General features: G+C 41.5%; 2 protein-coding genes across 16 annotated transcripts in view; one reads left to right on the top strand and one right to left on the bottom strand.

Annotated features, from left to right (window-relative positions):
• Positions 1–6268, top strand: part of LOC133465283 (rab GTPase-activating protein 1) — a 104674-nt gene extending 98406 nt beyond the window's left edge. For all 8 annotated transcript variants that reach the window (XM_061747918.1, XM_061747916.1, XM_061747917.1 and 5 more), the window contains 3 exons: positions 676–747; positions 1918–2118; positions 3396–6268. In XM_061747918.1, the coding sequence (XP_061603902.1) occupies positions 676–747; positions 1918–2118; positions 3396–3518 (396 nt within the window). In that variant the 3' untranslated portion in view covers positions 3519–6268. The remainder of the gene's footprint in view (positions 1–675; positions 748–1917; positions 2119–3395) is intronic.
• A 6897-nt stretch (positions 6269–13165) lies between these two features.
• The window catches only part of strbp (spermatid perinuclear RNA binding protein), an 85259-nt gene continuing 78720 nt past the window's right edge, over positions 13166–19704 (bottom strand). For 6 of the 8 annotated variants that reach the window (XM_061799708.1, XM_061799706.1, XM_061799707.1 and 3 more), the window contains one exon: positions 13166–15431. In XM_061799708.1, coding sequence (XP_061655692.1) covers positions 15337–15431 — 95 coding nt within the window. In that variant the 3' untranslated portion in view covers positions 13166–15336. Of the gene's footprint in view, positions 15432–18416; positions 18890–19704 lie in introns of those variants that run through there. The other 2 variants (XM_061799704.1, XM_061799711.1) reach the window with 2 other exon arrangements.

The following is a 19704-nucleotide window of genomic DNA, read 5'->3' as shown; positions in this document are numbered from 1 at the left end:
TGATGGTTGCGCCTTCACAGCAGCATGTTTACAACAGCACCCTTTATGGTTGAGGAGAATGTTGGCACCATCGGAATGTCGTTTGACTGCGATGGTACGGCCGTGGGGCGCTTGTTGTTTTGTACATTTATCTCAGTCAAGACCTTGAAAACGGCTCAACTTAAACGTAGAACATTCAAAGGAGGGCAGAATACGAGAGAAAACAAAATGCCAACCTTACTGTAGGAAATTTAAAAAACATGGAAACAGCATGAAGTAACACACAAGCAATAATACTGCTAGTGCCACCACAAAATATGTTCACTTAAAATATCTTGTGTTTTCAGCTTGATGAGAGCATGCGCTTGAGCAGAGGAGATTGAAATGGAGTGCACTTCTGATCTGTATACTGATCCGAATGCTTTGTGTTTGGATTTAACTTAAAAGTAGGAACTGCTAACATCATCATGGAGCGCATCGAAACATTCATGGACAGTAAATGAGTCAACGAGAAATGAAAAGATGAGAATGTGATACACCAGAGGTCGGGAAAATCAGCAAAATAGCTGCCTCCTTGTTTAAGACGCAGGGATTAAATTAAGTTGTGGCCTATAGTCTGAATTTTACAGTATACATGGTTTGTTTTTACCTTTATACAGCATGAAAATTCAGAGAATGCAACTCTGCTTCTTACAGATCTGCTCCCAGCTGAGTGAGCGGCTGGAGAAGCAGCAAGCGGCCAATCGGGGAGAGCTGGAGAAGATCAGAGTAAGTTTCTCTTCGCACGCACGCGCACACACAAAGAAAGCCTTTTGACATTCAATAACAAAGAGAAGCCTGATCATACACTGCTATTCCGTTTTACGGTTGTGCTGCTCATCCCACAATACAATTTTCAGACTCCTTTTGTTTGTTTATGGTCCGCAGTGGGTCTACAGGCGGTCACCTTTCAGTTCGCAAGCCATACATACTGAGCTATTGCTGCTCCGACTGGTGCACATTTGGCTTGTTTGTTGACGCTGTGTTTTGGAGAAAACGGCATTTTAGAGAGGCCGCTTTTTGTCACGGCTGCACAAGGGCAAAAACAAGTTATTATGACGAGGACACGCCGTCTGCGTCTACAGCAAACGCAATAAACCTTCCAGCAATTATAACCAATGGAGGAGAATAATGGCGCGCGCAGTGAATTATGTGTAATGGAAAGTTACAGTCGTGTTAATGAGAAAAATGGTTGAATCACATTACGGCTCAGCTGATCATTAAGATTCCACTTAAAGTGACAGAGACGATTACTGACGAGTTTGAAAATATTGATAGATGATTGAATTCCAAGGTTCTGTTTTTGAGGTTTGGAAAGAACATGACTTTTCGATAAAGTGCACATTTGGAAGCATTCAGAAGCCCCTGTCTAACCGAAGAGGATCATGTGTTGTGGTAGACGTGACCACAGCAGACACCAGAACACGCGTGGCATCTGTAAAGCTGAAGTTTTCGATGGAGTTCAGACAAAGTGCAGTGTGGAGCATTCTGGAGGATAAGCTGGTCCACTTTAAAACATACAACCAAAATGTCGCTTTGAATATAATGCTTATTACACTGTAATCTATATTATTTTAAATAGGCATTTGTTTAAAATTTTGTAAAACTCTTTGCTGTTATCAGGAAAATTGGATTTGCTTAAACATTCACACACCCCCAACCCAAATGATGCCTATTACTCTTTCCAGATGGGTTAATCAATGCCCTCTGCCACTCTATGAGGAAATAAGTTTAGTTCTTGCTCTCGTACAAAGGTAGAAGGACACATTGTTTGTTTAGTTACCATTTCCTCCTTTTTGTTACATATGACAAACAAGAGACTTCAAGTTCCTTCATTTATCCTGCAGTCTTTTATGTCCAGCAGAGTACCGTTGTTGATTACTGTACTCTACTCCCCAGGCCAAAGTGGAAGGCTGTGACAAATGCAGCAACCTTTTTAACAAGGAAGGTCGCGTTCGGGCGGCCGTATCCGCGGCGCCCCCCGGAGGTGGCGAGGAGACGGATGAGGAGAAGGAGGATTTGAAGAACCAGCTGAGGGAGATGGAGCTGGAACTGGCGCAGACCAAACTGCAGCTGGTGGAGGCCGAGTGCAAGATCCAGGTACTTAAACGCACCCTGTAGGCAGCCTAAAAAACATGACATACACCTTATCTCGACTGTTGTGTGCTGCCATGGCAACAGGCCAGTTTGGCGTAAGTTTTTTTATTTGAGTGGAGGGTTGTTCATAAAAATGCAGTCATTTTGTTTGAGACTCACCATCACGTGGTCCTTTTTTAAAAGTGGCATAATATGCATTTTTTCACAATCTAAAAAGGTTGCCAGTTGTCTTAATAAAAGGCTAAAACTCCCTCCAGAGCGGATGTTCACCGCTCTGCGACTGGACTGCAAATAAATAGTGCGCACACCAAGACACCTCTTACTAATTCAAACATATAAAGAAAAAAATGTAAGGAGTTCAGTAACCAGAGGCCCCCTGCTGTTTTTTTTTCATCCGCAAAGAATGTTATGTTCGTAATCACCATTTGTTTGCTTCTGTGCAACTTCCTGTCTACAGTTTATGATGAATCGAACTAGATTTTTGATTATGTAGGCGCTTACAATGTTATTTTAAAAAAAATGTGTTTCTTTTAACTGAGGGATTTGAAAGAAATGTTCTGTAGTTCACTTTTTTTTTTTTCAAATTTATTAATTTAAACATTTCAAAATTATTTTCCTGTTATTTTACAAAATGTATTTTCTGGGGCTTTATTGTCAAACCAGTTTTCCTTTGTCATCAATTTATAGTAAATATTAAAATGATCATTTGTGGATTCTAAAGTTTTATAGATGTTTGGGCCAGCCTTTCACAAAACATAACATCTTTGGCCGAGGTAAAGAAAATGATAAGTAGGAATGTCATTTTAAATTTGAGGACAACAATTTTTGGGGCTTTTTAATATGGACTACAGCATAAGCATAACTACAGCACCCTCGCGTCTCAAGTTTGTTTGTCAAGTCCCCATTGAAATGAATTGAAATGCAAAAAAAACCACCAAAATGATTGTTTTTTCTTCCATAATAAAATTACACTCAAACGTATTGTCCAGTATAAAACAACACATTAATTTCTCTCCAGATCACCTGCAAACATATGTATATGTAGTAATTTTGTTTATGAACCGCTGCAGTTCAGCATTCACAAATTCATAGATTTCTTCCTTTCTTCTGTTTTGTATTTAGGCCAAAGCCATGTCTCATTATACAAATATTGCTTGGGCAACATCGTGGTATTGTGCTGTTAATATTAAAAAGGTCAAAGTTGAGCTCGGTGGACGTCCTTAAATGTGAAACTCTTTGCTCGCTCCATGCTGACTTTCCTGTCATTCCTCCATCATCAGGACCTTGAGCACCATCTCGGTCTGGCTCTCAACGAGGTCCAGGCGGCCAAGAAGACCTGGTTCAACCGAACGCTTAGCTCCATCAAAACAGTCACGGGCACCCAGGGCAAGGAGACCACCTAACCCGCCTGGGTCTCATTTGTGTCACCCAGAACTCGAACGCTTGTCGCTTGCCAACCAAGTGCACTGACATAAGGGGCTTAAAAAAAACTTTGTTGCCACTCCCCCGTCCAGCGGTCTCACTTACATACACTGTTTGGTTTGTGTCCTTGTTACTGCTGATATGACCCAACAAGAGGAGGAAGGTTGGACCTAACTGTAACCATGGTAACATGACAGATGCACACACACCCTCCTTCCTGCCTCTCAAAAAAAAAAAAAAAAAAAAAAAAAAAACTACTGGCACAATCTAAAAGACAGTTTTCGGTACAAGACCTGTTAGATGAGTTTTTTTTTTTTTTTTTTTTTTTTGTAATGTACAACTTTTTCTTTTGTCTATGTATGTTCATAGATGTGTTTGTGTAACGAGTGTGTGTGTGTGTGTGAATGCTTAAATAATGAACTGATTCCAAGTGTGTTGTGTAGGAAATACAGAGAGAAAAAGCACGAATGCATGCATGGACGATAAGACATAATGTTTAATGTTCTAAGGTGTGAACGGCACCACAGAGAAGATGACGACTTTTTGCCATGAAGATGAAAATTTAGCGTACGCGATTCCTTCACACAAACATAAGCAACCTCGTTCATTTACTCACGTTGTCTGTTTGCTTTGGAGGCGTGAATGGTTGTTTGTCTAAAAGTGACCTGCTATTGACTGACCACCAGTCCAGCGTGTACCCCGCCACATTCTCTAGAAAGTGGATGGATGAAAACCCGAAAGCAATTTTCATACTTGATTTAATGTATTTTTAATGTATTGCTCATAACCTCCTCTTAAGCATTTTTCAAAATGTCAGGTTATCCCTTAATAATCAGATTTATGCATCTTTCACTCATATGTCAACCAAAGTTAAATGTACTAAATGCCACCCTGACCATAACCTTTTTTGTTAGCATGCTTCCAGTTCTTGAAGTGGCACTGCTGCAAATGTCACCCTAACCTTCACGAAAAGGAAAGTGGATGGATGGCTGTTTGCTTTGGCTCTTCATCGCTATGGAACTCCTGTGCGTGTGTTAAAGCTTGTTGAACCCGCTCCCCCCTTGCTTCCGAGCACCACCTGCTCGCCAACCCTAGATCTTGGCAGATACTTTGAAGTGCAGGGCGCTGCGCTGACTCTGACTTTCTTGACTGCAGCACACACGCAAATGGAAGGCTTGTTGGTAGCACATGCCAACACATTACAAGTGCTACTAGCTTTGGCTAATTTGGAGAAAAGGAGCAAAAAATGACAACTACTAATACAAAGTCTCGGTGTCAGTCCTCAGTTTCGATTGCAGCGTGCTCTGACTTGGGGTTTACTTCCCCGCCATACAAATGGAAATCAACAAACAGGAAAACGCCTCAGTTCCACGGAAGGATTTACAGGGCTTTCCACATTTTTGATTAGCTAGTAATGGTTTTTTTTAACCCATTGTGTTAATTGTTGAAAAACTCAACTATTTGCTCTTTTTTTTGTGCAGACCTTTCTTGGCTATCTTGTGGCATTGTTCAACAACGAAACACCTTTTTTAGTGTGGGTGTCACTTCCTCGCAGATTTCTGGTGTTCGCGGTAGGGAAATGCTGTACAGTTGAACAAAACTAGATTTCGCATAGGAAGTAAATATTCCAGGTTCTTTTTAACATTCTTAAGTCATTATTACAATTGGAAAAATACACCCTTTTAATATTGAAACATTAAAAACACAATGTGTGTTTGTGGTTCTATTCTCTTTTGGTTGTTTCTTTTTCTGCCTCTGGTACCCTTCTGTGGATTGTACCACTTTATTGCATCACAATATACTTTGCAGGCTTATTTGCCTGAGTGAGTGAGTGAGTGAGTGAGTGAGTGTTACCTTTCGAAAGGCTGGTCCCCACAAGTGTCATTCAGGAGTTGGTCAACGTAAGTCACGAAAAGCTGTGCATGTTTGGGACTTTTACAAAGTTTGATCCCCTGGATTCATGAAAAAAGATTTTTGTGTGTTGACAGAATGAAGTGAGTAACTGTCATTCATAAAAGAGGGGTCTCCAAATGTCATGTGTGTATATTCTGTACAAGGGTGGTCCCCAAAAGTGTCATTTAGAAGGCGTGTCAATGTGTATATGTCATATCTTGAAAGGGTGGTCTCCACAAGTGTCATTCTGAAAATTGATGCACACAACTCAGAAAAACCTGTGTGTGAGAGACAGAGGTCCCCATTTGACATGAAAGTATGAGAGGGAGTGGTCTCTACAGGTGTCATTGAGCAATGTTTGCCAGGTAACCAGAAAACCTGGGAGTGAATGAGTGAGTGAGTGAGTGAGTGTGTGAGTGAGGGCAGGCCCGAAAGGAGGTTGTGGTGTTTTGTTGACTGCATCGCAAGTGTAAATTGCATCTCGAGTTGAAGGTTGAACAGAGTGCTGCCGTTTGCATTAAGAGAAAAGACAAAAGCAGCCTTTCTTCAGGCTGGCACTGGCTTGTGTATATTATAAATATATATAAATATAAATGATGACGTTTTTCTTTATGGTTTTCTACTCTTTAAGTCGACCTAACGTTGCCTACCTGCTGCTGTTGAATAATCCACCGGTGTGTTTCGACTTTGACTGCTGTTTTCTTGAAATGATGACAACGCCAAAATGTAGCTTTACCATACAACAACAACAAACATTGATAACCATGTGTGGACATTGTAGTAGTGTAGGATGCATTGTGGTGACTTTACAAGCTTCAGTATAAATATATGAAACCCACACTGTCTGTCTTTGTTTCTTTGTGTGCGTGCTCATAAATAGGATGGACTGAAAGCTTCTATTTGCTATTCATAAAACATGACAAGTGGTGTTGGATGATGATAAACCTGTCTCATAAGTATAAATATTGATTTTATTATTCCAGTAAGTACATATTACAATATGATAAACTATTGATACACCCTTTTTTAAAATCTGCTTTACTGAATGTGAGGACTGAGGACCATGGTATCATATTTGGAGGTGCTGATTTTCATCCCAACTGTTTCACACTCTGCTGTGAACCGCTCCAGTGAGAGTTGGAGATCACGGCTTGATAAAGCCAACAGAACCACATAATCTGCAAGAAAGCAGAGATGCAATACTGACTCCATCAAACCGGAACCCTCTGCGCCGAGAAATTCTGTCCATCAACGTTAACAGAATCGGTGACAAAGGGAAGCCTTGGCGGAGTCCAACCCTCAGCGGAAACCAGTCCGACTTAGGGCCAGCAATGCGGACCAAACTCGGACCGAACAGCCCATATCGGGGTTCGGTACCCCATAATCACGAGTGAGGGAAGAATGGAACGGGAGAACGACAGGCGGATCGGTGGAGCGTCTGCAGTGATGCGGACTTTGTATCGGCCCGTTGTGGTTAAGAAGTAGATAAGCTCTCAATTTACCAGGCCATTTACGTTCCTACCCTCACCTATGGTCACGAGCTGTGGGTCATGACCGAAAGAACAGGATCCCGGATACAAGCGGCCGAAATGAGTTTCCTCCGCAGGGCGTCCGGGTGAGAAGCTCGGTCATCCGGGAGGGCCTCAGAGTAGAGCCGCTGCTCCTCCACATTGAGAGGAGCTAGATGAGGTGGCTGGGGCATCTGCTTAGGATGTCTCCAGGGTGAGGTGTTGAAAATAGTAAATAGTTTTAGAGTTATGTAGAAATGTAAGAAATTCCCATGGGTTCATACGCTTTTTCCTTCCACTGTACATGAGATGGGTCAAAAATAGAAAGTTCCCAGTCTGATGCAATGCACTTCTACACCACTGCAAACTACAAGGACAATGAGGTGTGTAAAGTGTGCAGCATGCTTGCAGGTCTGTTACTGTTTATTGTTGCAAGCGGTGAGGAGTCTCAGCGGCCATCTGAAATGTTGACAGGTTGCACAGCAGCAGGTGTGACGCCGATACCTGAGAGCAGATGTCACCGTGATGCCATCGGCTAGACGCCGCCCACTTCCTCTCGCTGTCCTCACTTTCACCCACGCAAATGGGATGGATGAATGAATGCAGGCACCCATAGATAACTAGATTGATACAGAGATAGATTTATGCTATTCTTGCCCAAATCTTTTTTTAACAAAAGAAAAAAAAAATAAGTTTACAGATTGATAAGAAAAATACATTTAGCATGTAAACTGAATGTAATTTTTTTTTTTTATATATACGATTAGGCTAAAAGTGATTTTTCACAAAATAAAAAAGGTTGAATATGAATACAATACTATTTTTGATTCAAGTGAAAAAAAATAAATGTACATAAATTGAAATAAGTGACGTTTTTACATTAATCCATCCATCCATTTTCTACCGCTTATCTGAGGTCGAGTCACGGGGGCAGTAGCTATAGCAGGGACGCCCAGACTTCCCTCTCCCCAGCCACTTCATCCAGCTCTTCCGGGGGGATCCCGAGGCGTTCCCAGGCCAGGCGAATGACGTAGTCTCTCCAGCGTGTCCTGGGTCGTCCCCGGGGTCTCCTCCCGGTGGGACGTGCCCAGAACACCTCACCGGGGAGGCATCCGAATCAGATGCCCCAGCCACCTCATCTGGCTCCTCTCGATGTGGAGGAGCAGCGGCTCTACTCTGAGCCCCACTCTTTAAATTAAGCCAAACTCTATGTACAGTACTAACATTGACATCTCACTCACTCGAAAATATATAAAATAACGTAATTTTTTTAAAACTACACTAACATTGATTGATGTTTCACTCATTATAAAGTAAAATTATAATAATACACTATAAAAACTACAACTATAATACACATTGACTTTTAGGTTTTTTAGGTTTACTACTTTTGTGTTGGGCCAGGACCACTGATATGTGTGAGGGCGGTTTCTGGGTTATCCAGGACCTAACTATTTATTTTATTTATTTTTTGTAACCTAAAAAAAATAATAATAATAATAAATAAAAATGTTACAGGTTGCTGAAATTGACAAAAATTGACCCACTAGAAAAAGTTTAGTTTATTATTATCTTTGGCTCCGGATGATGAACCCTGTGGATGTTTTCCCAATGATCCTGGACCTAAAAGTGTGTTTTTTCTCTCTCTCTCTCTCTCTGTCTCCTCTCTCTCTCAACTTGAATTGAATTCCATGTGATTTTGCGAGAGTCACAGACCGATTGAGCAAGACACTGATACCCCGAACTGCCCCCTGCCTTAAGCTGCCCCCTGCTCCAGTGTGTTCCACGAACAACTACCGGAGACAAATTCCTTGTGTGCTTTTTTGGACTTACTTGGCAAATAAAGATGATTCTGATTCTGAAGTGTGTGTGTGTTCACTGTGATGGGTAAAATGCAGAGAACACATTTTGTGTGCATGCATGCACGTTCGTGACAATAAAGGTGATTCTTCTTCTTCTACGGACAAGAACCGACACCCGTATAAACTTATATTTTTGCCAATTTATATTAATATTATAATATGTTATTTTAACCAAGTCAAATTTTGAATGGGGAAAAACAATAGAACTCTACAATATTTGAGAATATTATTCGAAAACTTTATTGCATTCTCTTTTATTATTATCAAGATAAAAGCAGCCTTTGTGAATCCAATTAGTTGACCATTAGTACAGAAGTAGTCATATATAATGATTCATCACTCGCTCTCTTTTATTATTCTCTCCCACAAGCATAAATGAGGTGAAGAAATGCAAAGTAGCACTGCTGTGAACATGGCTACCAAACAGTGAACACAGCACATTCTAATCACCTCCATTTTGTTGTCGTTTACCTCCTTCGGCACACGTCAATGAATTAAATAGATTGTGAGAGTTAAATATCGCTTCATAGTTTCAGAGGCAGCATCTTCCCAAAATCTCTTTTTTTTTTTTTTTAAACAAAACAAAACAAATATTTACAAGATCATAAGACACACTAAATTTGTCACAATGTTTGAAATAAAAATGGAAGAAAACAAATGTGAAGCGCCAAAAACATTTCAAGTTGAAAATGTATACAGTATCAATGTACAGTATATATATATATGCATGTGTCCATATATAGACCGTATTAATATGTTTGTTTACTCAATGAGTAAATACATTCTACTCTACAATCACTAGAACAACATTGTGTACATTCCCAAACTAAATGTTTCATCCTTTAGCAGGACCATGTTGAACCTTGACCAGCAGGTATGTGTGCTGTGCTGCAACATGCTTCATGTGTGGACAAATGAGTGTGTGCTTGTGTGCAATGTGTGGATACTGTTCCCACCCCCTGCAAACACACACACACACACACACACATGCGCGCGTGCAGGAAAATGATATGATCCGCAGTTATTCTGGTCAGCTGCGGAGGTGAAAGTTGATGCCGGATCTATTTGTGATCTCTTTCTGCATGAGAAAGCGATCACAAATACGCTTTGCGGCTTCTGCCGGCACTACTTTCCATCAGTGGCTACATGAGCACACGCAAGAAGAAAACATCCATTTCCCATCTCATCAGGGTGGCGTGTGAGCTCGAGCCAATCCCAGCTGACTTTTGGTCGTCAGTCAGTCGGAGTAGGTTGATTAGAATTCACTTAAATCATCTACAACTGATGTGGCCAGTAGAATCTGTCACATATGGATATTGCATTACAAAAAAAAATAATCTCCTCTGGCCCTTGAGCACAAAAGTTTGACTACCCCTCTTTTAGAAAGTAACAAGGTTGAAGAATACAGAATGCTAATTTCACCAACGAGGGGAACCTCACTCTGTTCACTGGCCACCAGTCTGTGGTTTTAAAGACGTTCGGTTGACATGCGATGTTTCAAGGTTACGAATGAAGAGCAAAGAACTAGTATGCTGGACGGCTAAAGAATACATGGAGTTACCACCATACTTAACGTTTTTCATTTTATTGTTTCATATTTAGAGTGTTTTTCATACAAATATTTCCTGTTATTATGACTTCATTACTACGTTAGCTGAGGTACGTGAAAGACTATGCCGCATTACGAAAAATTCTGAAACGTAACTGTTTTGCAAAATTTACATCAAACTGCTCTGATTTCTTCTGCAGCCAGTTTAGGTAGCGGGCTAGTTAGGCATGAATTACTGGCGCCCTCTGCTGGCTGCTGCCATCTAGTGCAAACCATTATGCGGCTATTTCAACAAGACGTCTGGAGGAGGCAGAGTAAACTTTCTTCGAATCCCACAAGATCAACATAATTCTCAACGGCGGATGTGTGACGCCTTGACGTGTTTCTTCAGAATCTCTGGCGCGTGGATGAAAACACATCCTGCGTATCTGCAATATTTTCTTCCCCAACTGGCAGGTGGATGAAGAGATAACACGCACCAACTCGAGAACATATTGCTGCATCCAAGCATGGAAATCTTTTGACGCTTCAGATGCCAAAAAGTTTTTTAATGATAGAAAAGTGAAGATCCACACAAAAAAATACATGCAGGCGCTTTTTCAAAGCTATACCCGACTCAAATTAGAAGCAACAAACAAACTGCCCGTTTGTGGAACATATACAGTCGTGCCTTGACTTATAAGTGCCCCAACTTATGAGTTCTTTGAGTTATGTTCCATCCATCCATCCATTCATTTTCTGAGCCGCTTCTCCTCACAAGGGTCGCGGGCGTGCTGGAGCCTATCCCAGCTATCATCGGGCAGGAGGCGGGGTACACCCTGAACTGGTTGCCAGTCAATCGCAGGGCACATACAAACAAACAACCAATCGCACTCACATTCACACCTACGGGCAAATTTAGAGTCTTCAATGAACCTACCATGCATGTTTTTGGGATGTGGGAGGAAACCGGAGTGCCCGGAGAAAACCCACGCAGGCACGGGGAGAACATGCAAACTCCACACAGGTGGGGCCGGGGATTGAACCCTGGTCCTCAGAACTGTGAGGCAGATGCTCTAACCAGTCGCCCACCGTGCCGCCACTGAGTTATGTTGCTTGTTTGATTTTTTTCTGTTTTCTTTTGCTTTGTCTTGCAAGCAAAAATTTGACAAGGTAAAGCTGAACAAGGTTCAGGCAAGTATTTTTCTATATAAAAAAAGAAAAAAAATCGAACCATGGGTCCAAACAATGTGAGTGCTGATAAGAGGCGGATGACGTATATTCTATCCTCCCTGAGCATGCTAGCCAACAGTTTTTCAAAAATAGATGCCTAGAGAGCTTGCTTCAAGCTGTATTGCTACTCCCAGCTGAAGTTGACTGGATAACTAAACATAAACCTAAACCAAACAGCAGAACTTTGCCTTACAAAAGTCGGCTAGCTTAATACTAACACACAATGGGAAATGCCATAGACAGGCTAATGGCTCCTTATACACTGCAGAAAACAACCTATATTACTGCAACTTAGTTGTGATGGTCCTCATGTTTCATGAACAAATCTATGTGTATTATTTTTATGTATGTAGAAAAGTAGAATACAGTACTGTAGAGTGCTATATTTCTTTAAAACCCACGTTGAAAACACATTACAATTTGTTGTTCATTTCAGTGGGGAAATCTGATTTGAGATACAAATTATTTGAGTTACTAGTGAAGCAAATTGAACTTGTAAATCAAAGTGCCACTCTACTGCTACTGCTACCAACCGCAAAATGTGAGGAGTCGTCACCAAACGTGGGGACATTTACATTTTCCATTTGTCAACTTTTGCATACTTGTGTGTGACGTGTCTCTACTGAGCTTTTTATAATTAAATGTCACACACATGACATCTCAATTAGAACGGCTGATCTGATCTTGCCCTCTACTGGGTTGGCATGTGAACTAAAGACTCGTTTCACAAGGAATGGTCATAATAATCGAGTAAGATATCAGTCGTTTGTGTGGAATTAGTTGTCGATTCATAGTCTTAAGTTTTGAAGCGATTGAGGCTAAAATGAGAGTACACTACGTGGGTGGCCGTCGACTCTTAACTAGTTTGCTATTTAAAGAAGCTATGAGAAGCAGAGCTACAACCACGCTGTCACCCGCTTGGACTGGTCGCCTAGATGGCTGGTATTTGATTGACTGAGATTTGTCTTGTGGCAGTGCCCTCCACTTTCCTTTTTATCTTATTTTTGGGTAGACTATTTTTTTCTGTATTTGACTGAATTTTCCCAGTTTTTGTTTAGTACCAGGGAAAACTACTAATCCCAAAATTCCTCCTTTTACGGTTGGGGCAAACTCCCAACCTTATTCAAGGGCAACATATAACATACAAGTGTCAAACTCATTTAAATATATATATATATATATATATATATATATATATATATATATGCGCATGCATGCGCAGCCAGAGTGACTGCTACCGTGTGACTGGAGTCTGGAGGGAAATGAGGAGGTTGCTCACTGTCTGCCTCATTAATGTGGGCCATCTGGAGCGAGGGCAGGGGGGCACACACAGGGCAGCGCAGAGCAGAGACCAGGCAGGAGGGGAAAGACTTCAAATGGCGGAGAAGGTCACTTTCCACTTAAAGTTCCAAACTCTCCTCAACCTGAGCTTCTCTGTGCCGATGAGAGAAGCCTGAAACTGCTCATTGATTTGAAGGGATACAAATCGAAATGGAATTGTGCCACAAGCAAACAATGTAAGTATGTACTACAGTTATGGGCCAATTTAGACCTCCGCCAAAGCTGAAATATTTCTCATCTGCAAAGTCAATGAAAGGATCTCAAGAGGTGAAAACATCTCTATTTCAAAAAGGTTGGTGATGTTCACGTTAAAACAAGACAAACCGCAAATGTTCAATGACAGAAGAGGTGTGAAGCAAGAACAATTCAATTCTACCTTGTACATTGCTTGCGAAATGGGGAGATTGTGCAGTTACTGATTGGATGAGATTTTTATCAGGATGTACTGTGTAGCGTGGATCAGATTGTTATGAGTATGCATACTAGGAAGGATTTTGAAAGACATGCCGTTTTCTCAAAGAAAGAATGGATCCGACCCGCTTGTGATTCGTTCCTCATTGATCAATTAGAGTGGCACGGAAAACTCCATATCATACCTGGAATAAACATGACTTGTTTTGTTTTTGGAGGGTGGGGGTGGGTATGCAGCAATACAGAAGGTCCCATTCGATATCAACATTTGTTTTTTTTCAAGTTGTATGCATAACATGGGTCAAAATGAGTCTGTGACACAACAACACTTAACTATATTTATCATTTATAATGTACCTGTGGATGACATAGCGAAGCTTGACGTCATTGTCACCAAAATGTGCGTCAGCGACGAGGATCGCACGTGGACACATATTGAATAAGAGCGAGCTGGAGCTTCTATACTCTCTTTATATTTTCGCCAACATCCTCTGAGCAATTTGCTCCTCCCTCGATAAAATTGATGGCGTGGGACCTTTAAATTGTTGTTAAACTGAAATGATTTTAGTAGGCAACTTTGAAGTTTAAATTCGAATCAGTACACTTTTTTTGCGTGTAAATTTCGTTTTAACGCCCTCATTTCAATTCTCCATTATTCATGTGATATCAAAATACAGCAAACAAACCAACCAACAAGCAAGCCCTTGAAAACACAACCGGTCCCTACAATGACGGTAAATGTGTGCAACGGCGCTACGACGCAGCACACCGCACATGTGAAATCGTACGTACGTGCAGCTGAACTACACACAGCAAAACTAAAGAAATGGCAATTGAAAGGACTAATATTCCAAAAGTGTCAAAGAACAGCCAATGAATACTCCGACCACATTCCGATGTTAAGAGGACACTTTCTACCCTAATGATGCAGCATTAACTCCTAATTAGTTAGGTTGAAAAGTTAGATGTGCAATGAGTTAGCTAGAAATCCGTGTTTTCGTACAATATCAAGTCAGTATGCAGTGCGATGTGTGTGCTTTTGCTTCTGAAGGTGAACGAGCAAATGCCCCTCAGAGCTGACTGGACATGTTTCACAGATGAGCACACACTCAAAACTCACACATGTACACACAACAAATAAACACGTAGCGCATTCCCTGCCAGCAGTGAGACTTTAGAACATGTGCTTTCTGACAGCAAGTGTGTGTGTGTGTGTGTTTGTGTGTCTGCGTGATTAGCTGATCAGAGGAAGCGAGCAGCTCTTGGAAAAGGCTCAGAACGACATCCAGAAAGGAAGGGAGCGTCATTATTACTCTAAGAGCGGCGATTAATAGGAATAATATTGGTTCTCCTACAATTTGCTCGTGTATAGAAAACTGGAAGAAAGCTATAGTGTGTTATTATAGGTACATTTCACTGTATCATCCTAAAATAATTTATACCAATAAGTTATCCTTTAAAATGTATTTACATACATACATTGTTGTAATATTATAGTCAACAAACAGTTACATACTTATATATATATATATATATATATATATATATATATATATATATATATATATATATATATATATGTATGTGTGTGTATGTCATATCCACACGTACACACACACACACACACACTCACACACACATATTTTGGATACAATCAAGACGAGCTATTGCAACGCCGCATGAAGTCGCTGGACATTCTTCTTGAAGAGAGGAGTTCATGTGTTTGCTATTGCTATTAAGACCAGCCCATTCACGCTTTTCTCGTCAAATACGAGTATTGCTTTAGGGGAAAGTACGCCCCGCCCCTCACCCTCACAGTCCTCCTCCTCCCACCATGATGTCTCCGCTTCATCGAGAAGAAGAAGAAGAGAGGAGCTGTCACCTTCTGCTGCTTGTTTAGAAATCTGTGAGTGCAGCAGCAAAAATAGAAAGGCAAAAAAACCAAAAAAAACAGGAAGGAAGTGTGAGCCGCCGCAGGGTAACGTGTAACGAGGTGGGGGGGTCCGAAAACTTGCCGTCTCCTTTAGAACTCAGAGAAGAGATCCTGGGGGCCCAGGTGGATGATGAAGGGCGCGAGGGTCCGCGGCTGGTAGAAGGGATTGTCTATGAAAAGACCCCCTGGAACGACACACACAAAGACACGATAGTGACACATCTTGCATACAGATTGAGATTTTAACTACTATGAAAGTTATGGTGGCATTTGCACCGCTGCCACTTCCAGGACTGGAACCATTCTCGGAAACGCTCCAACACACAAAAAAAGGTTATTGGCAGGGTGGCATTTAGTATGTTTAAATTCCATTGGCCACCAGTTATTAAGGGATAGTCTGACATTTGAAAATGGTTAATAGGAAGTTGAGAGTCATCATTAAAAATATATTATATCAAGTATGAAAATTGGCATACAGTCTTTATCCATCCATTTTGTATAGCAATTGTTCTTATTAGGGTGGCAGGTAAGCTAGAGCCTATCCCAGCTGACTTTGCGCCAGACTCCGGACTGTTTGCCAGCCAATTGCAGGGAAGTGTATCGTCTTTACCGCGACCCGACCTTGGATAAGCGGAAGAAAATGGATGGATGGATATATCGTCTTTACGCTACAGCTAATGGCTAATCCGTTATATGCACAACCAACTGTACTTCCGCATTCAGCAAAATGGGTCTAAGCACTTCCTCCCGGTTCGGGTGAATGGCAAAGGGGAACATGACAAAGCACCCGTAGGAACATTCATCTACAATGTCTTTTTTTTTTTTTTTTAAACACAAGATGTCACCACAAAGCCACCAAAGAGGACAATATCAGATTTTTAGGCTTGCATATAATTGCTTTAGGTTTGCATATCATTTCATATTTGTATAAATAAATGATATACACTTGTAGGTAACTTGAGTCCATAGACACCAGAAAACAAAATTTCAGCAAGTTCAGGTTCAAAACAGGTGCATGGTATTGCAGCAGGAAGCCCGCTAACCTGTTTTCCGTGTTTGGTTAAACAAACCAAATGAGTGGACCTCAAGCGATCCGTTTTCTATTTCCCTTGTCCTCATGACGTGAATGAGCAGGAGCCTATCCCAGCTGACTTTGAGTAAGCGGTGGGGTTACACCCTTGACTGGACACCAGACAATCACAGGGCACATACGGACAAACATCCTTTCGAGTTAACATACCAACACACATTTGCACATGAAATGACATCAATTTTGATACTAAAGCTCTCAGATTAGCCTAATAAATCTCCAGATGTGTGAAATATAAATAGAATAAGAAAATAAAACAACATACAAAAGATCGAAAATACTCATTTGCAGTTGTGAATGTGTGCCAAGGAGTAAATGCAGCAAGGATTTGGATCTACCAGAAATACAAAAGCCAGAGGCTTGAATTTCATTATTTACATCATATTTCCATGGTCCTTTGTGGTGAAAATAATGAAGTGTTGCATTGGGAGCTTTGGGGGGCTGATGTTGGGGGTGCAAAGCACTGTGTGTGCCAGTTTCCCAGTCTAACAGCTTCCGGAAAGAAGCTGTTCCTCAGCCTGGTGGTCCTGCACTGGATGGTCCGTAGCCTCCTGCCTGAAGGGAGAGGATGGAAAAGGGGTGTGTGGGGTGCCTCGAATCTTTGATGATGTAGAGAACCCTCTTTCTGCATCTGCTGGTGAAGATGTCTGTGAAGGCTGTTCCCCACAATCTTCTCTCTCGTTCTTTGCAGTGCCTTCCCTTCTGCAGCCGAGCAGCTGCCGTGCCACACCATGATGCTGCTGCTAAGCATGCTCTCCACCACACGTGCAGAGGCTTCTCAAGACACCGCTCCCCAGTCTGGCACGACGCAGCTTCTGGAGAAAGTCCTACACCTTCTCCTTGGTCTTCTTCAAATTGATCCAAAGATTGTTATCTTTGCACCAGTCCACCAGATGTTCGACCTCCTCTCTGTACTCGGACTCATCATGGTTCGTGATGCGTCCCACAACTTCTGCATTGTCCGCCAGCTTCACCATATGAGAGCTCGGGAATTTTGCTGAGCAGTCATGGGTCGGTAGTGTGAACAGGAGGGGGCTCAGCACATAGCCCTCAGTGGAGCCAGTACTGAGTGTGACGGAACAGGAGATGGTGTTGTGGATCCTGACAGTCTGTGGTCTTCAGACTCACATTCACAACTATGAACAATTTAGGGTCTTCAATTAACCTAACTTGCATGTTTTTGGAATGGTGGAGGAAGCCGCAAACTCCACAAAGGAACGCCAAAGCTGAGCTTCGAACCTCAGCCGTGCTAACTAGTAGTCCACCATGATAGAACAATTCCTTTAATAAATTTGCAGTGCAGCAAAGAAAGGCATAATAATCCATCAGCTAATTAATTAAGAATTAATAATTGCCATTTGTCTTGATTTGTTGTTGCTGCCGTTTATTCCATCTCTGCTGTCAAAACAAGAATATTTTTTTCTTGTTACAAAGCAGCATATATATATTATTATTGAAATAAACTGGTACATCACCTAAAATTCATACACAACAACAAATCGCTTGGTTGTTCATTTTCACCATTTAGGTAAATCCTGATCCCTTATTTTCAAAGACCTAAACAGCCATCAAAACAAAGTGGGATCAATTTACTCTACCTTGTGAGGAAGTTGGAAAATGTCAATACTGAAATAATGAACAAATTAGTAGAACATTCTGTACTGCCAGTGATTAGACATTGCTTTCCTCCCCGTGAGCCCGTACTGCAAAACACGTCTGCTTATACGACGACGCACGTCTGCCTGACGCTCACATGCGCTGTAGGTGATGTTCTGTGGGACACCTGGCAGGTTTTAATCCTTGGGAGGTAATGGATGTGCAGCTGAATGCGGGATCTGACTAAAAGCTTTACAAATGGTCTCCTTGTTTTCAGCTCCCCAAAAGGGATGATATGCAATTAATAGAAAAGATTGAAATTCCATGCGCATGCACAAGGCAGGAGTATCAATGATTGGCAATTCATTGTCCTCTCATTAAGCGCAGCTTCAATTAGACCTCGTTGGCAAAAGCAGCGCTTTAGTTTTTACTGAAAGTAGAGCAAATACAAGCTGTTAAAAAAAAATCAATTGCACCAGTCAGATTTCCACTTTTACAGGAAATGAACTTTATTCAACATTGATTTTTTTCCTATACATCCCCTCACATAGCTCACATTAGTTTTATATTTTGCAGATTATGTGTCACATATTCCAAAAGTAACCCCCTTCCAAGCAAAGAATAAACAAAGTAACAACAGATATAATTTAGGATGAGACAAAGTATAAATTTCACAGTACAAATACTTCAAGTTTTTGACTCCAAAATATAAACCTGCAGTATGTTTTAGGGGGAAAAATAAAAATAAAAAAGACACTTCACCATATTGACACCTGAAGTCTTTAATCCTCTCCCAATCGCTGAGAGTGTGGAGAAAGAAGAATAAGTGTCCCTTGAGGAAAAAGACTCGTAGGAGCGTTTGGTTTGTGTGTCTGGTGGTCTAAAAGAAGTGGTAGTGGGGAACGGGGTAGGCGGGTACTTTCATGATGGGCAACAGAAGCATTCTCTTGGGCAAACCTAGAGGGGAGACATGAGAAGAGCACAGCTCTACGTGAGTGAGTGTTGAGGCCTATAAAAGAGTTTGTAAACGCTCAGCTACGAGACGATGCCCTGCACGCTCCTCAGAGGTTGGATGAGCAGGCGTTGCCAGCAGCAGGGTTAGTTGTTACACATCTTAAAGCAGCGGACGGAGCTCGTGCGTGATTAGAAAGCAGGACGCAGTATTAAAGTTGGGAATCAGAACGATAAGAGTGGTTCTTCATGTTCATGGATTAGCAGACCTCACTGCTACAGTATTTGCCCATATCAATTCCACAGAGGAAGACTTATTAAATACACAGCTGCTGACCAACTTGCATGAGGCGAGGGAGCGGAAGTGCAATCCTAATTTTCAGGTCCGCCAATCTTTCCTCAAACAGCATATAGGGAATTGACCTCCTTTAAACTAGTGAGAGCTATCAGCTCGTGCTGAAGCTCTGATGATCAGCCAGCAGGCAGCACATCATAGCTCACAACAGTAGCACGCAGGTGAGGCAACATAGCACAACTTTCTTCAAATCTATCTGGACATCTAAAATGATGTGAATAAGGTAGATAAATATTACTAGAATAGCACTCAGCAGTGCAAAGAGCTCCAAAAGCATCTAGAGAGGATGCAAGGGGGAACCGTTTCTTACAACTCAATTTTGGCAAGAACTAACACAAGTCTCCAACAAAGATGTGTTTGAAGGTCTGACGATACCAAGGTTCAATCTTTGGACCGTACTGTGGTACCGTGACGCATGAGTTCAATTTACTCCGCGACCAAGCTGACAACCCAATTTACTCGCATA

The sequence above is a fragment of the Phyllopteryx taeniolatus genome, chromosome 15, assembly GCF_024500385.1.
Source record: "Phyllopteryx taeniolatus isolate TA_2022b chromosome 15, UOR_Ptae_1.2, whole genome shotgun sequence".
Taxonomy (NCBI): domain Eukaryota; kingdom Metazoa; phylum Chordata; class Actinopteri; order Syngnathiformes; family Syngnathidae; genus Phyllopteryx; species Phyllopteryx taeniolatus.
Note: the sequence above shows the minus strand (reverse complement) of the source record. Positions and strands in the feature narration are given on the sequence as shown.